The sequence below is a fragment of the Carassius carassius genome, chromosome 18 (assembly GCF_963082965.1).
Source record: "Carassius carassius chromosome 18, fCarCar2.1, whole genome shotgun sequence".
Classification (NCBI taxonomy): domain Eukaryota; kingdom Metazoa; phylum Chordata; class Actinopteri; order Cypriniformes; family Cyprinidae; genus Carassius; species Carassius carassius.
Window position 1 is genome coordinate 1,172,501 of NC_081772.1, and position 14,784 is coordinate 1,187,284.

The 14,784-nt window shown below is 33.1% G+C and overlaps 1 protein-coding gene across 2 annotated transcripts in view; it reads right to left on the minus strand.

Moving 5' to 3' along the window:
* The window catches only part of fig4a (FIG4 phosphoinositide 5-phosphatase a), a 58,229-nt gene that overhangs the window by 26,009 nt on the left and 17,436 nt on the right, over positions 1-14,784 (minus strand). For both annotated transcript variants that reach the window (XM_059498114.1, XM_059498113.1), the window contains exons 11-14: positions 9,276-9,373; positions 6,282-6,415; positions 5,818-5,934; positions 2,179-2,224 (exon numbers count right to left, since the gene is read on the minus strand). In XM_059498114.1, coding sequence (XP_059354097.1) covers positions 2,179-2,224; positions 5,818-5,934; positions 6,282-6,415; positions 9,276-9,373 — 395 coding nt within the window. The remainder of the gene's footprint in view (positions 1-2,178; positions 2,225-5,817; positions 5,935-6,281; positions 6,416-9,275; positions 9,374-14,784) is intronic.

The window sequence follows — 14,784 nt, forward strand, 5'->3', positions numbered from 1 at the left end:
GCAGTAATGTCACAATTTTTACTGTATGTTCGATCAAATAAATGAGTGAGCAGAAGAAAAATCTTACTGACCACAAAAGTTCACACGTTACACGAAACATACATTATTTAAGTTCAAAAGTATTTACAAGCTATTACAAGAACCTAAAATATACACTTAAAAACTTAGAAATAAATTTTTTTTAAATGTCAAAATATATTTTTATTGACAACAGATTTATAAAAGAGAGAAACTAATTAAACAAACATCTACATAAAAAATATTAACACCTACAGAAGTAATCAAAGTTTCACTAAGAAGATATGTTTTTTAAATGCATTTTAAACACTTTTTTATATTTACAAATAAAAAAAGGTAAATATGGATGTATATGCTTTCCTAATGGGTAATTTATGTGGAAATATGAGAAACAAAATCTTTACAAATGGCATCTAAAGCTAAACAACACTAATAAAAAAACAAACAGAAAAAAACCTTTTTTACAATATTTTTAAATAAAAATGTTTAAAAGCATACACAAACAAATGTATATATGTGTGTGTGTGTGTATATATAAGTTTATATTCATATTTTGAATATATTTTTATAATGTTTTAATTAAAACCTTTGTGTAATATTTAGAAGTTCCGTTGTGTTGTTTTTTGTTATATCTACTATTTATTTTTCTTTTTTATTTATGTGTGTCTATATAGTTTGTATATATAGGTTTAGTCATTTTAGCTTATATTTATATTGGATAACATGCATTCGATTTCAAAATCAAAATGTTTTCTTTTAGTTTTAGTTCTATAAGCACACAAACATACACACATACATATATATATATACATATATACACATACACATATATATATATATATATATATATCTGCTCTGAATCTGTTCAGCACCTACTGATTAAAAAGGCTTCTCTTAGAAAACAAGTCTTAAGACAGTTTGAATTTTATTTTTTTGTATTTTATAAATATGTAAAAATTTATGCAAAAAATAGGATATGCCTTCTTAATGGTTAATTCATCTGTACCCATTGTACCCACTGTACCCACTGTACAAAAGAAAATCATTACAGTGATAAAGATTAATTTACTGTATTTTACAAAGCATTGACAGATCTTAGACAGAATACATCTACATTTAAACAACGTAAAATCAGGCGGTGTGTGACTGCTGGTTTTTATCAATAAAGTGTGGGTCAGATGGACGCTTTGTTTCTGAATGGACACTTCTTGACCAGACTGAGCACCAACAGGCAGCAGATTTTGAGTAAGACAAGACAACAGGTTTTTAATGCTATTGGCCCAAGGATTTTAGCTATAATAAATTGTTGCCTGTCTACAGGCTATGTACCATCTTTTTTTAAACATGCTATACTGCAGCCTGTTTTGAAAAAACCTTTCTCATTTCAGACTGATTTCAAAACGAACTTTCCTTTCGAAAGTTCTGGAGAAGGTCGTTTTTATTCAATCACAGACCTTTTTGATGAGAAATTCAGTGTTTGAAGTTTTTCAGTCAGGTTTAAGAGCAAAACACAGTACTGAATCAGTGCTTTTAAAAGTATATAATGATATTTTACTAAGCGTTGAATCTGGAGCCTCAGCAATCTTGGTATTATTAGATATTAGTGCGGCATTTGATACCATAGAGCATAGTATCTTAGTTTCTCGTCTGGAGCATTATGTTGGCTTTCGAGGAGTTGCCCTTCAGTGGGTTAAGTCTTATTTATCGAACAGAAGCTTTGCAGTTAATCTGGGTGATTTTTTCTCAACTCCAGTTCCACTAACTTGTGGGATTCCTCAAGGGTCCATTCTTGCTCCTCTCTTGTTTTCATTATATATGCTTCCTTTGGGATCTATTTTCAAGAATAGGTGTCTACTTTCATTGCTATGTACAGAATACGCAAATGTATCCTACCACTGCAACAAAATAAAAAGAATGCTTTAATTCCCCTGTAAACAAATAAACGCTTTTGTCATATCCATTTTTTTTTTATCTGAGACTTTTGGTGACAATAAAGACTTTTCTTTCTATTAATGATCTTGAGAAAGTCATTCATGCCTTCATTTTTCAGGGCTTGACTATTTTAACTCTCTTTATGTAGGAGTCAGTCACAGAACTTTGGGCAAGTGTCGTATTAAATTGTGCTTTATGAATTAAACAAACAAACAAACAAAAACAAACCTGTAGCCTGCCATTCGGTGTGACCTTCCCTCCGAGATCTCCCCACCTGACCAACAAAGAGAGTCGTTTAAAACAAACGAGCCTCAAACTTTCACCTCGTGTGTTTGAAAACAAATAAGTGCTTCAACACGTGCACCATCAACGCTTTACAACAACAAGAGCTGGAAAACAACCAAAGTGCTGCATTTACCTCAGCTGTGACTCAGACGGGAGGCTTTCTGAGCTCTTATGAGAAGGACAGAAATAGTGCTTGCAGCACTGTACACATACGCAGCTCATCGGGAGGAAAGATTGTTTGGTATATTAGTTGGAGTCTTAGTATTACTATTAGAAGACCTTCAGGAGTGAAATATATACAGTACAGACCAAAAGTTTGGAAACATTACTATTTTTAATGTTTTTGAAAGAAGTTTCTTCTGCTCATCAAGCCTGCATTTATTTGATCAAAAATACAGAAAAAACAGTAATATTGTGAAATATTATTACAACTTAAAATAATAGTTTTCTATTTGAATATACTTTAAAAAATAATTTATTCCTGTGATGCAAAGCTGAATTTTCAGCATCATTCCTCCAGCTTCAGTGTCACATGTAACATCAGTCGATCACATGATCATTTAGAAATCATTCTAATATTCTGATTTATTATGAGTGTTGGAAACAGTTCTGCTGTCTCATATATTTGATGAATAAAAGGTTAAAAAGAACTGCATTTATTCAAAATAAAAAACAATTTTCTAATAATATATATTCTAATAATATATTTTCTTTACTGTCACTTTTTATCAATTTAACACATCCTTGCTGAATAAAAGTATTGGTTTTATTTAAAAAGAAAAAAAATTACTGACCCCAAATTACTGACCAGTAGTGTATATTAGTACAAAATATTTATATTTTTAAAACATAGCTTCTTTTTTTTTAACTTTTTATTTATCAGAGTATCCTAAAACGTATCACATGTTCTGAAAAAATATTAAGCAGCAGAACTGTTTCCAACTTTGATAATGAATCATCATATTAGAATGATTTCTAAAGGATCGTGTGATAATGATTCTAAAAATTCAACTTTGCATCACAGAAATAAATGATAATTTAAAGTATAATAAATTTAAAAACAATTATTTTAAATTGTAATAATATATCACAATATTACATTTTTTTTCTGTATTTTTGATCAAATAAATGCAGGCTTGATGAGCAGAAGAAACTTCTTTCAAAAACATAAAAAATAGTAATGTTTCCAAACTTTTGGTCTGTACTGTACATCACTGCCTGTTTATCCCTGCCCATTAATTCTCCATCACAGCCTGTTTAGCCCCGCCCACCGATTCTACAGTGCTGCCTGATTAGCCCCGCCCACTGATTATATATTACTGCCTGTTTAGCCCCACCCACCGATTATAAGCGCTGCCTGTTTAACCCCGCCCACTGATTCTACAGAGCTGCCTGTTAAGCCCTGCACACCAATTCTACATCACTGCCTGTTTAGCCCCGCCCACCGATTCTACATCACGGCCTGTTTAGCCCTGCCCACCCATTTTACATCACTGCCTGTTTAGCCCCGCCCACCGATTCTATATCACTGCCTGTTTAGCCTCGCCTACCGATTCTACATCACTGCCTGTTTAGCCCCGCCCACCCATTTTACATCACTGCCTGTTTAGCCTTTTTAGCCCCGCCCACCAATTCTACAGTGCTGCCTGATTATCCTGCCCACCGATTATACATTACTGCCTGATTAGCCCCGCCCACCAATTATATATATATTACTGCCTGTTTAGCCCCGCCCACTGATTCTACAGCACTGCCTGTTTACCCCCACCTACCCATTCTACATCACTGCCTGTTTAGCCCCGCCCACCCATTCTACATTACTACCTGTTTAGCCCTGCCCACCCATTCTACATCACTGCCTGTTTAGCCCCGCCCACCAATTCTACAGTGCTGCCTGATTATCCTGCCCACCGATTATACATCACTGCCTTTTTAACCCCGCCCACAGATTCTACATCACTGCCTGTTTAGCACCGCCCACCGATTCTACATCACTGCCTGTTTAGCCCCGCCCACCGATTCTCCATCACTGCCTGTTTAGCCCCGCCAACCGATTCTACGTCACTGCCTTTTTAACCCCGCCCACCCATTCTACATCACTGCCTGTTTAGCCCTGCCCACCGATTCTACATCACTGCCTGTTTAGCCCCGCCCACCCATTCTACATCACTGCCTGTTTAGCCCCACCCACCAATTCTACATTACTGCCTGATTAGCCCCGCCCACCAATTACATATATATATATATATATATATATTCCACATCACTGCCTGTTTAGCACCGCCCAATTATTCTACATCACTACCTGTTGCATCAATGGAGGAAGCGTTATTATTGGCCTATGGACTCTTCAAAATCATCTTGATGGATTTGTTTGATGTTAATAAATGGACTGCAGTGGTAGAGCTTAGATTCTATGCCCGAGCCTGAGCTCGGGCTCGACCCGACCCGCGTGCCGGGCCGATATTTTCCGCCACCGTCCTCGGGCCGGATCGGGCCCTTGATAAAGCACGTCACGTGTCATGCGCAGCGTCTCGTCCACTCGCAGTCCCGCATGCGTGACGCATCACACCTGCTGTGCGTGCTGTACTATTCAGTAGAATAAGTGCAACATGGAGCTTGAAGAAGCAAAGAAAAAAATTAAAACAGGAGAATTAACTTTGAGCAAGTTTGGAGGAAAATCGGAGGTATGGAAACATTTTAAACTAGTCGTGGGGAGTGACCATATATATATATATATATATATATATATATATATATATATATATATATATATATATATATATATATATATATATATATATATATATATATATATATATAACTGCGCAGCTCCCCCGTAGCCTAAATGATCTAGCACAGCAGCACCTGCGGTAAAAAAAAAAAATCTGGCGCTGCCCCTGGTTATAACGGCCCACATATTAAAAATGGTCGGGTTTAAATCGGGCTCGGGCTCATAATTACAGTGAACGTGTCGGGCCGGGCCGGGCTCGGACACAACGTGCTCGGGCTCAGGTAGGGTCGGGCTTGATTTGTTGGGCCCGATCTAAGCTCTATGCAGTGGTGTGGATTACTTGTGGATTATAGTGATGTTTTTATCAGCTGTTTGGACTCTAATTCTGATGGCACCCATTCACTTGCAGAGGATCCATTGCTGAGCAAGTGATGCAATGCTACATTTCTCCAAATCTGATGAAGAAAAACGTATCTGCATCTCGGATGGTCAGAGGGGTGAGAATATTTTCAGGGAATGTTCATTTTTGTGCGAACTGTTCCTTTAATATAGTGTTCTGATAAACCCCTGTGGCAACATTTTGCTGAATATTCTACAAACGATTTGCATTTGCACGTAAAAGCAGACATCTGACAGCCCAGCCATTTTTTATCACATAAATGTGAATTTAAATGATACATTTTTGTTATTAAACACATAAACAACATTTTTTACACAACCTCAGATTCATTTGTTTATTCCTTCCACCTTTTGCGTGTTCACACACCGCTGCTGAAACAGACTGCTTTTGTGGAATCAGGTTATTCTCATCTTAATCAAATGAATGTTTTTTTGTAAAGGTTATTTACCTTTCATCAGGACGTAATGCGTGGCAATAAAAGTCAGGTCGATTAACGAAGAATCCCGTCCTCTTGACCACATTCTCAGCGATCATACTGAGACGATCCAACACGTTACACAGTTTACTGCAGATGAGAAGTTACAATTCTACTGTCAATTATAATGTTACAAAAGATTTCTATTTCAAATAAACCCTGTTTGAACTTTCCATTCATCTGTGAATCCTGAAAACTAAAATGCATCACGGTTTCCACTGATAATAATCAGAAATGTTTCTTGAGCAGCAAATCAGCATATTAAAATTATTTCTGAAGATCAAGTGAAACTGAAGTGGAGTAATGATGCTGTGCATTTATTTAAAATAGTACAAATATTTCACAATTTTTACTGTATTTTTGATCAGAAAATGAGCAGGAGAGACTTATTTTGAACAGTATATAATATCAGGTCACTTTACGACAGTCGTACGCACCTCTTCGTGTATCGCGCCATGTCCCAGGCGATGTACTCGATGCCATGCTCCGGCGGGAGGAACTGGTTCAGGTTGGTGATGGCTGGATAAAACTCCTCACTCAGGATCTTCTCATGCTTTCTCTTCTCTCGTTTCTGACAAATTCAATCACCAAATCAACAATTATTGATCACACACTGACTGCAACAATTTAACCTCACCTTCTAACAAAATATACTCTCCAGCCCTGCAGCAGCAATTTCATGGTGACAAACTTGCGGTGTAACATTTAGTAAATTTGTGGCAAACAAAACTGCAAAAATGCAGTAAAAAAACAAAACAAAAAAACCTGCAAACAAATTATTTTTCTAAGTTATAAATAAAACAGAGATTGAGTATGTTTTACAAGAAAATACTATTTCAATATAATTTCACTTTTTAATTCAATGCGTTACTTTATTAAATTTACTAGCAATTTCTGAGTGAAACGTTTTTTATAAATTGTTTTATTGTTTATTTTTAGTGTGTTGGAAAATATTGCGTCCTACAAAAACTATGTAACAATGCGACAAAAGCATTGTTTAACACTTAAAACACATGAAACATGTTTGCCAGGATGCTATATTTCCATAAGAACATTTCAGTACAAATAATGAGTTTTAAATGCATAAATGCATTTTTACATAGAAACAACTTTAAGAATCTTTTACCCCATTTTATAAAATACTAAATTGAATAATGAACCAAAATTAATAACAACTAATATAGGTTTAAAATGCATAAATTATATGTATTGCATCATTAAACAAAATTTGAGAATTATTAATTTTTATTTAATTAGAGATTAGAGAATATTACTGTTGAGCATCACAATTTTTACTGTATTTTTAATCAATCAAATTTTGAGAATCTTTTGCTCTCTTATTTTAACATTCTGAGTTAAATAATGAATTAGAATTAATAAACACCGCAATTCTTTTTTTACTTTGGAGGACAGCAGAGATTGCATGAAAACTAAGCACATTTCAACACCAATAATGAGTTTTAAATGCATAAAACATATACATTATAATCACATATACTAAATACTGAATTAAATAAATCAATAACTTGATTTACTCAAATTAATAACAATTAGTGTGTTTTAAATGCATAAATCATATGCATTTTACAACAGAAACTACTTTATTTACTAAAATGCCAAATAAAATAATGAATTAGAATTACTGTTCCTACTGTATTTTTACCAAATAAATGCAAATTAGAGAATCATTTTGCTTGCTGAATTAAATAATGAATCAATGAAATAACTCTGCATTTTTACCGTGGAGAACTAATTTTGCATGCAAAACACAAGCAGCATTTTAATAAGCATGCTTTTTAAATGCATAAATAATATTCATTTTCTCATGGTAACACAACTCCTTTTTTCAAATGCTGAAATAAATAATGAATCAGAATGAATAAGCAATGCTTGTTTTTTGCAGCGCTGCTCATGATTTGGATGCAGACATGTTGCGGACAATGACTCAAACAAACGTCCTCCTCCTAACCCATGACTAATCCACCATCAACACTAGTAAAATATTATCTATTCGTCGCACATGCCGGCAGGCAGAAACACACGTGAACGATCTGCGCTTTATGCGTTCAATCCTTGGGCCACATTTGCACGTGCTGTAAACGACTCCAGCTTTCACAGAAATCTTTCTGCGGCCGCCTTAGTCTTCCTGCGACCCACAATGCCTTCTGCTTCCCACACACACTCTCCACTGGAGGCCAATGACAAACACACACACACACACACTGAGTTTATGCTGGAGGTCAATGTGCTCACAAACACACATGCACTTTACACGCAAACCACACTAAGTGTGTTTGAGCGCACACGTGTTGCGACTGCATGGTCCGTTGCGCTAAATAAGCATGTGAAGATAATTAGATCACACTCTTGGCATGTAATTCACCTCATTTGGGTCATTAAGGCTCTTTTGTCACACGCTTTTATCTGGGAAATATACGTCACACGTTGAAACAAAGCCACAAACGCTGGGGTTCGTGTTAAATCCTGTCCTTTCGGATCCCTTTCTGGCAGCTGGCATTCACATGGGCATCACATGGCTCAGATGTGTGTGTGTGTGTGTGTGTTTCTGGCTCAAACTGTGATTTGTGTCTTTGTTCTGTTGTACCACATGACAGCAAATGTGAGATATGGGATATCTAGAAAGCAGCTTTTATTCAAAAACATCATTGAAGAGTGCATGTGCATTTCTTCATGTGTGTTGTATTTATAGTAAGTTCATTAGATGCTACAAGTGTTCATGTGAAGCACACAGAGTGCATGCATTAGCATTTTTTTAAAAGAAATGTACACTTATTCAGCAAGGATGCATTAATTTGATTAAAAAAAATTATATTTAAAATAAATTCCATTGTGATGAAAAATATCAACTTTCTCAACATTAATAATCATATAATAAAATATATATATATATTTGAGTTTATTGCTATATAATCCTCTTAAGGCTATTTTATTGCAGATCATAAATCAAACATTCGAGGAAATTCAGCATATAAAAGTTCAGACAATTCTGCACAAAAAAAACTATATTAAAATTCTTTAATTGTACATCTGATAAAAAATTTATTTTTTCTTGAGTTGATCGTACAAAACATGTCTTTCTTAATTATGGCTTAGCGTCTCATAATTTTGACTTTTTATGTCATAATGACTCAGTATCTCAAAATTTTTACTTAGCATCTTAATTTTTTTTAGTTTTTGTTTTATGTCAATTATGACTTAGTATCTCATAAGTTTGACTTTTTATCAATTATGACATTGGACAAGAAGGAAATTAAAAATAGAGCTGACCAATAACACATTTTACAGTCGATATTACAGTGCTACAGTATGACATTTTAGTGTTTTTTCTTCACGCAAAGTATAATTTCCTTCTGATTTTGTGGTGAAATGGAGGACGTGGAGTTTCTGGAACAGGAAACACTGAATCTCACCTTGACGAGGTTGAGGATGATGATGGGCGATCCAAACCTCTGCAGCATCTGATCGAAGTGAAGAGCTGCGACATGAGCGTAAGGGTCGGCCTGGTCCACTGAGAGAGAAAGAGAGAGTATTTTAATAAGACCAGGTCTTTATAAAAATAATTCCCACTTCACAGTCATTATATCCCTTGTCAGGATGACATGAAACCAGAGTCGTTTTAAAGCAAATGAGTTCACATTTCAATTACATGTCAAATTACAGTTTCAGGTTTGCTTCAGTAAGGTTTGTCTGCATTTGAGTTTATTCCCATTTAAGCTTCTAAAAACCCATTTCATGACAGATATAGGTCATAATCAAACATTTACTAAAATATGTGCAACTTGACAACTCTATAAAATATTCCTCAGTTGTATGTGATAAAAAAAATTGCTAATGTTTTTCTGGTCTTTGAAAATGTGTCCTTCAAAGACCAGCTGATGCCAGAGATAATATTTCAATCAGTTCTTTTAATTAAAAAGTAAAAAATAGTATCTGATAATTAATTACTTTGACTTTATGATATGGAATTATGACTTTTAATCTAATAATTGTCTTTTTTCTCATAATGATTTAGTTTCTCAATTACAACCTTTTTTTTCCACAATTAATCTAAATTATTATTAAATAATAATGACTGTCATAATTGGATTTTTATATCAGTTAAAACATAGTAAATCACAATTACATAACATTACATGATAATTTGATAAGAGGTTGAAATTGTGAGAATAGTCATGATTATTATACAAGTCAAATAAACATTTGACGTAGTTTCTAAATTTTTACTTTAAGCATAATTTTTGCCTCATTTTGACATCATAATTATGACTTAGTATCTCATAGTTTTGTCTTTTTACATTATAATATCTCATAATTTTGTCTTTTTGTTAAAATTATGGCGTACCATCTCATAATGTTGATTTTCAGTTGTGCAACTAAGTATCTCATAATTATGACTTTTTACATCATAATTATGACTTAGCATGATACATTTTTGAATGTCAATTAAGACTTAGTATCTCATAGTTTTGTCTTTTTACTAGGGCCGGGACTCGATTAAAAAAATTAATCGAATTAATTAGAGGCTTTGTAATTAATTAATCGAAATTAATCGCATTTTAAATCGCATATAAATATTTGACCTGAGAACAGTGAGAAGTAATTTTTTTTCACATGGATTTATAGTATACAATTGAATAATGACTGAATACATAAGCTTAAGCAACAAAATATTGTTTATTTTTGTTCAACCGAGTCTAGCAGACCAGTGCAATTTTTGCCATTAAGTGTAGCAATAGCATATTTAGAAACAATTTAGAAATAGCTGCTATATGTTTTGCGTTGAGGTGATACTTGAGGCTTGATGTGCTGCGGTGATATGCAAATTCCTTGTTGCATAGCTTGCACACAACCATGCTCTTATCGACGCTTCCATCCGTTCGTTTTTTATAACAAAATTTCCCCTCCAAGGGGCCAACCAAAGCGGTCTCGTCTGCTTCTTCGTTCATGTTCACTGTGGTTTGTTGTTGTCTGAAGTCATGAACGCTAGTTGGTGCACCAGTATAATCGGTCCGCGAAACTCATCCAGTGAGAAACGTTCCGCGGTGCAAAAATAAGTTATTAAAAATACGGAAAAATGTTTTGTGTAATTAATTAATCTTAATTAACGCGTTATTTTTTGTGTAATTAATTAATCTAATTAACGCGTTAAAGTCCCGGCCCTACTTTTTACATTACAATATCTAATAATTTTGTCTATTTGTTAGAATTATGGCTTAGTATCTCATAATGTTGACTTTCTGTTGGAATGACTTATCTCATAATTTTGTCTTTTTGTTAAAATTATGGCGTACCATCTCATAATGTTGATTTTCAGTTGTGCAACTAAGTATCTCATAATTTTGACTTTTTACATCATAATTATGACTTAGCATGATACATTTTTGAATGTCAATTAAGACTTAGTATCTCATAATTTTGACTTTTTACATCATAATTATGACTTAGCATGACATATGTCAATTATGATTAGTATCTCATAAATTTGACTTTTTGTTAGAATTATGGCTTAGCATCTCATAATGTTGACTTTCTGTTGTAATGACTTAGTGTCTCATAATTTTGACTTTTTACATCATAATTATGACTTAGCATGACATATGTCAATTATGATTAGTATCTCATAAATTTGACTTTTTGTTAGAATTATGGCTTAGCATCTCCTAATGCTGACTTTCTGTTGTAATGACTAAGTGTCTCATAATTTTGACTTTTTACATCATAATTATGACTTAGCATGACATATGTCAATTATGATTAGTATCTCATAAATTTGACTTTTTGTTAGAATTATGGCTTAGCATCTCATAATGTTGACTTTCTGTTGTAATGACTAAGTGTCTCATAATTTTGACTTTTTACATCATAATTATGACTTAGCATGACATATGTCAATTATGACTTAGTATCTCATAAATTTGACTTTTTGTTAGAATTATGGCTTAGCATCTCATAATGTTGACTTTCTGTTGTAATGACTAAGTATCTCATAATTTTGACTTTTTACATCATAATTATGACTTAGCATCTTACATTTTTGACATATGTCAATTATGACTTAGTATCTCATAAATGTGACTTTTTGTGTCACAATTTTGAAGATTTTTCTCGTATGTGAAATGGGCTTTCATATGAATTTGACATGAACCATTAAAGACAAATCAATGTGCACTATGTGGGTCATAAGTCTGTGCTGAGCAGCAGGCTACAATATAACTGTGCAGTTGCAAACCTATAAACAGATTAGAGCACAAAACACTCCTGGCAGTAGGTTATGAGAATGAGGTTCTTTCTCATACACAAATATCTCCCTTTTACATGGGTTCATTAACACCACACAAAGCGCATTCAAAGTTGGCGTAATCAAATGCTTGAGTACTGAAAAGTCCTTCAGCAGGTCAGACAAAGCTCATGGGGACAGCAACGTGTTGCATGCTAGCGATGAAAGAGAAAAACTGTGTCTCATCTTCTTGCAGCACCCCAAACAATCAATGAAAATGAAAGATGGCCGAGACTCAAGCCTTGCGTAACACCTTTCTAGTTTTTGTTTAGCAGAAAATCAATATCTGTTATCCTGGAAGCCCTTTGTGCGAGTGCTGTTTTAAACCTACATTGAACTGACCTAATTACAGAAAACATTCTTCGTAAACCCTCATCTTCCTTTGACAGAAGGACATTGCATCAGGCAAATTGCATAATGCATTAGAAAGATGAGTAAGTGCAGAGGATGATGAGTCTGGAAATGAAGAAAATCACATCTAATTTATCATAACTAAGAGCTTTGGGTCATATCAGAGTGTAATTTTTGTTAAAATTCACAGTAGAAAACTGGTTCTTCTGAAACTGATTCCTTAAAAAAAAAAAAAAGATCAACATTATGTTTTTGGCCAGATTTAAGCTATTGGATCAGTTTTATTTGACAAAAAGTCAGATGAGATTGTCTTAAAAGTTCCTTTTCTAGTTTACTTACACAAAGAAAACGTATGAGGCACAAAATCATAAAGATAAGATAAGTCATTATTATCATGACATAAGTCATAATTATATTAAATTGAAATTGAGATACTAAGTCATAACTATGAGATAAATGCATTATTATGACATGAAAGGTCATAATAATAAGGCAATCATGAGATAAGGCACTATTATGTTAAAAAAAAAATTTTTTAATATTAAGAACAGATTTGAGATACTAAGTCATAATTATGAGATAAGTCATTATTATGACATGAAGTCATATTTATGATAAGTTGAAATTGTGACATACCTAGTCATCATTATGAGATAAAAGTCATTATTATAACAATTTCATTATACATCAGAATTTAGGTACTAAGTCACAATTATGATATTATGATAGAAATCATTATTATGACAAAATGTTATAATTGTGATATTAAGTCAAAATTTAAATACCTAGTCATCATTATAGGAAGTCGAAATTATGACACACCTAATCATCATCATGAGATAAAGGACATTATTATGACATAAAAAGTAAATTATAATGTTGAATTATAATAGTCAGAATTTAAATAACTCATAATTATGAGATAGAATTCATTATTCTGTAAAAATGTTGATACCTAGTTATCATTATAAGTCATTATGACATGAAAAGTCATATTTATGATAAATTGAAATTATGACATACCTAGTCATCATTATGAGATAAAGGTCATTATTATGAAATAAAAAAGTCAATTATAATATTGAATTACATTGACATAATTATGAGATAAGTCATTATTATAACTGAATGTCATAATGAGATACTAATTCATCATTCTGAGACAAAAAGTCATAATTATGATATTAAGCTGAAATTATGAGATAGTAAGTAATCATTATATAAAAGTCATTATTAAGGCATGAAAAGTCAATTATAAGTTGAAATTATGAGATACCTAGTCATTTTGAGATAAAGGTCATTATTATGATATAAAAATTCAATTATAATTATGATGAATTATCATGATTATTATTAAGTCAAAATGAAAATACTAAGTCATCATTATGAGATACTTCACATTTGAATGTGTCGATGTGATGCCAATTATAAACTGCTGCATTTCGATGCTTTAGAAGCACTGATTCATCAGGAATCTTCTGCTCAAGGCCAAAAGACTATATTGAACCCGAACAAACACACACGTGTACGGTTGAGGACACTGGCGGTCAGCAATCTAAGATAAGCAGCGAGCACAAAGCAGGATCGGCGTGAGACGCTGTACATGAGAAATGTCATCTTTCTCTGGATGAGAAGCGGTGAAATTGGTTCAGCAGGAACAAGATGAGCACATACAGAAAGAGATAATGCAAGAGAAGATGAGAGATCCTCAGACGGCCCTGGTGAAGTCACCGAACACTTAAAAAAACCAGAAGCAACAGATGATGCTCAGGTAGATATGAAATTAAAAGCAGCAACGGATCTTTTCTTCTGTATATCCAAGTGGATTTAAGAAAACTCTGAAAGAAGAATCTTCTTCATAACATTGAATTGGGCCAGAATGCCTCCTGAACACTCTGCTAATTTAAAAAAATAATTAAAAGGTTGTAAAAAGGGTACAAAATAAGGAATAATAAATAAATAAAATAAGTACAGATTTTAACTATTTTGCAGAAGAGTACAAAAAATAATTAAAAAAAACGAACTAATAAAAGTTCAACTGTATTTTGCAGAAGGCTCAAAGAAAATTAAATTAAAAATAAATTAATAAAAATTTAAATTAATTAAAACATAAAGCAGTATTTTGCAGCATGGTATGTGGACAACAACTATAAACCTATATCACTCCCAAAAAATACAAAATAAATAAATAAAATAAAACAATCATAACTGAATTTTGCAGAAGAAAAAAAAAAGAAAAAAAGAAAAATATTTTATATATATATATATATATTATATATATATATATATAT